Source organism: Nansenia antarctica, assembly GCF_963989245.1.
Source record: "Nansenia antarctica genome assembly, chromosome: 5".
Classification (NCBI taxonomy): domain Eukaryota; kingdom Metazoa; phylum Chordata; class Actinopteri; order Argentiniformes; family Microstomatidae; genus Nansenia; species Nansenia antarctica.
This window is the reverse complement of record NC_137690.1, coordinates 34,974,256-34,977,315: the sequence shown is the minus strand read 5'-3', so window position 1 is coordinate 34,977,315 and position 3,060 is coordinate 34,974,256. Positions and strand designations below refer to the sequence as shown.

The window sequence follows — 3,060 nt, the reverse complement described above, 5'->3', positions numbered from 1 at the left end:
CCGAGGTGGAGGAGCGGAGTGAGCGGGCTGGAGTTTGGGGGGTTACCATTTCCTTCAGGTAGGCAGGGGCTGTCCCTTTAGCTGCCTGATATGCAAGCACCAGGGTCTTGAATCTGATGCGAGCTGCTATCGGGAGCCAGTGCAGGGTGCGGAGGAGAGGGGTGACATGAGAGTGTTTGGGGAGGTTGAATACCAGACGTGCAGCAGCGTTCTGGATGAGCTGCAGAGGTCTAATGGCGGAGGCGGGGAGACCGGCCAGGAGTACGTTGCAGTAATCCAGGCGGGAGATGACCAGTGCCTGGGTCAAGAGTTGCGCTGCCTCTCTGGTAAGGAATGGTCGTTGCGCTGCCTCTCTGGTAAGGAATGGTCGTATCCTTCTGATGTTATAGAGATGTTATAGTGATATAAGAACATGATATAAAAACATGACAATGATAGTGATAGGTACAGTAAGGCCTGTACGGTAGTTTACAGTTTATTAACTATGTACAATTAAGGTAGCTTATGTACAGTATGTAATGTGCAGATGTATAAAAAGAAGCAATATCAAAGAGGCATGTGCAATGTGCAACATGCAGTATGTGCAAAGGTAGTATTGTAAACATCAGTAGTGCAAAGGTTAAAGAGTGATCACGTTAACCAGGGATGTGCAACCATCATATAGTATTGTCATTGCCATTGCCATTGTATTCCAGGGTGGGGCGGGGGGGGGTAATGAGAGTCATTGTCAAAGTACTGTATGTAGGGGGGAGGGGGGGGATAGTTCAGCAGGGTGTGTGATAGAGTGATAGCTCTGTGAAAGAAGCTGTTCTGTAGCCTGCTGGTACCAGCTCTTTAATATGTAGCTCCCTCTTTTTCAAGGGACCAAAAGTAATTGGACAATTGACTCAAAAACTGTTTCATGGGCCAGTGTGGGCTGTTCCTTCATTATTTATTTATCAATTAAGCAGGTAAAAGGTCTGAGTTGATTCCAAGTGTGGCATTTGCATTTGGAAGCTGTTGCTGTATACACACAAGATGCGGTCAACTGAGCTCTCAATGCAAGTGAGACTGGTCCTTCTTATGCTGCAAAAACAACCCAAAACTCCATCAGAGAGATAGCGGGACCATTAGGAGTGGCCAAATTAACAGTTTGGTACATTCTGAGAATAAAAGAACGCACACAAAAAGGTCTGGACATCCATGGAAGACAACAGTGGTGGATGATCACAGGATCCTTTACATGGAAAAGAAAAACCCCTTCACAACATCCAGCCAAGTGAAGAACAGTCTCCAGGAGGTAGGCATATCATTATCCAAGTGTACCATAAAGGGAAGACTTCACACGAACAAATACAGAGGGTTCACCACAAGGTGCAAGCCATTCATAAGCCTCAATAGAAAGGCCAGATTAGACTTTCCCCCCAAAAAATCTAAAAAAGCCTGCCCAGTTCTGGAACAGCATTCTTTGGACAGATGAAACTAAGATCAACCTGTACCAGAATGATGGGAAGAAAAAAGTATGGAGAAAGCTTGGAATGGCTCATGATCCGACACATATCACATCATCTGTAAAAAAACGGTGGAGGCAGTGTGATGGCATGGGCATGCATGGCTTCCAATGGCACTGGGTCACTAGTGTTTATTGATGATGTGACCGAAGACAGAAGCAGGCGGATGAATTCTGAAGTATTTAGGGATATACTGTCTGCTCAGATTCAGACAAATTCAGAAAAGTTGATTGGATGACGCTTCACAATACAGATGGACAATGACCTAAAACATACTGTGTAAGCAACTCAGGAGTTTTTTAAGGCAAAGAAGTGGAATATTCTGCAATGGCTGAGTCAATCACCTGATCTCAACCCGATCAAGCATGCATTTCACTTGCTGAAGACAAAACTAAAGGCAGAAAGACCCATGAACAAACAACAACTGAAGACAGCTGCAGTAAATGCCTGGCAAAGCATCACAAAGGAGGAAACCCAGCATTTGGTGATGTCCATGGGTTCCAGACTTCAGGCAGTCATTGCCTGCAAAGGATTCTCAACAAAGTATTAACAATTAACATTTTACTTATTATTTATTTAGTCGTCATTATTAGATTATATTAATTTGTCCGACTGCACTAGTTTTAAGATATCTACCTAAATGTAAATATAACTTGTTTTTTAAAAATATATTTTTCTCTGACTTTTTGCAGTGAACACGTTTAATATGTTTGAGATTCAATCTATTTTTAATCTGTTCATCACTTCCTGCAACCTGAGTGTGAAAGCATGTGTGGATGTGTATGAAATCATAATTATTGAGATGATGTTGTGTTGTGTTTTTTTTTTACCAAGCACCCTATTTTCTGAGGTAAGGTTTGTCTTGTTCTCCTGTAAGTCTTGGCGGAGTTGACTCAGCTGCACCTCAAAGGAATCCCTCTCTGCATCTTTGGCTTGCTGTAGTCCCACCAGCTGCTCTGAGAGGCCTGTCAACTCATCCTCTTTCTGGGCCAGCGAGCGTTTCAGGTACAGCACGATGTCCTTCTTCTCCTTCTCAAGAGTGATGTACTGAGAGGAGAAGTCCTTCTGTTGCACTTCCAAGTCATCACATTTATGTTGATACCTGCAGGAGATAAGAAAGACAATAGGTTAACATTCAAAAGCGGGTGATAGGGGGGGGGGGGGGGGGTCATGTCCTCTTTTGGAGATGAGCTTCTAATGAAAATTATGTTCATATTATCCATAGTTTAATTGATTGGTAGGTCAATATTTGATGTGTAGGGACATCGAGGGCAGCATGTCTATAGTCTACAATCATTTGATATAAGAAACATTTAATTTCTATGTTTTCAGACTGTTCAAAAACAATTTTGGTAGCCAAGCACGTTAATGCGACGTTTGTAAAGTTGTCAGATTATGCGTAATTCTCCTCTCACTTTTCCAATTGTTCCTCCAGGTCTCGTATCTGCGCCCTGTAAAAATATTTTCCACCTTCAGACAACGAGTCGTCAAAACAGGTTTTGTCTCCAAATCCCATGCCCTCTTTTTTGGTTGATTTATCTCCGCTTTTCTTCTCATTCTTTCGGGGCAT

General features: G+C 42.9%; 1 protein-coding gene across 1 annotated transcript in view; it reads right to left on the bottom strand.

Moving 5' to 3' along the window:
* cfap157 (cilia and flagella associated protein 157) overlaps positions 1-3,060 on the bottom strand; it is a gene marked incomplete at both ends in the record, with an annotated part of 11,164 nt that extends 8,104 nt beyond the window's left edge. Inside the window, 2 exons of the mRNA XM_080531584.1 lie at positions 2,321-2,592; positions 2,906-3,060. Of these exons, the coding sequence (XP_080387710.1) occupies positions 2,321-2,592; positions 2,906-3,060 (427 nt within the window). The remainder of the gene's footprint in view (positions 1-2,320; positions 2,593-2,905) is intronic.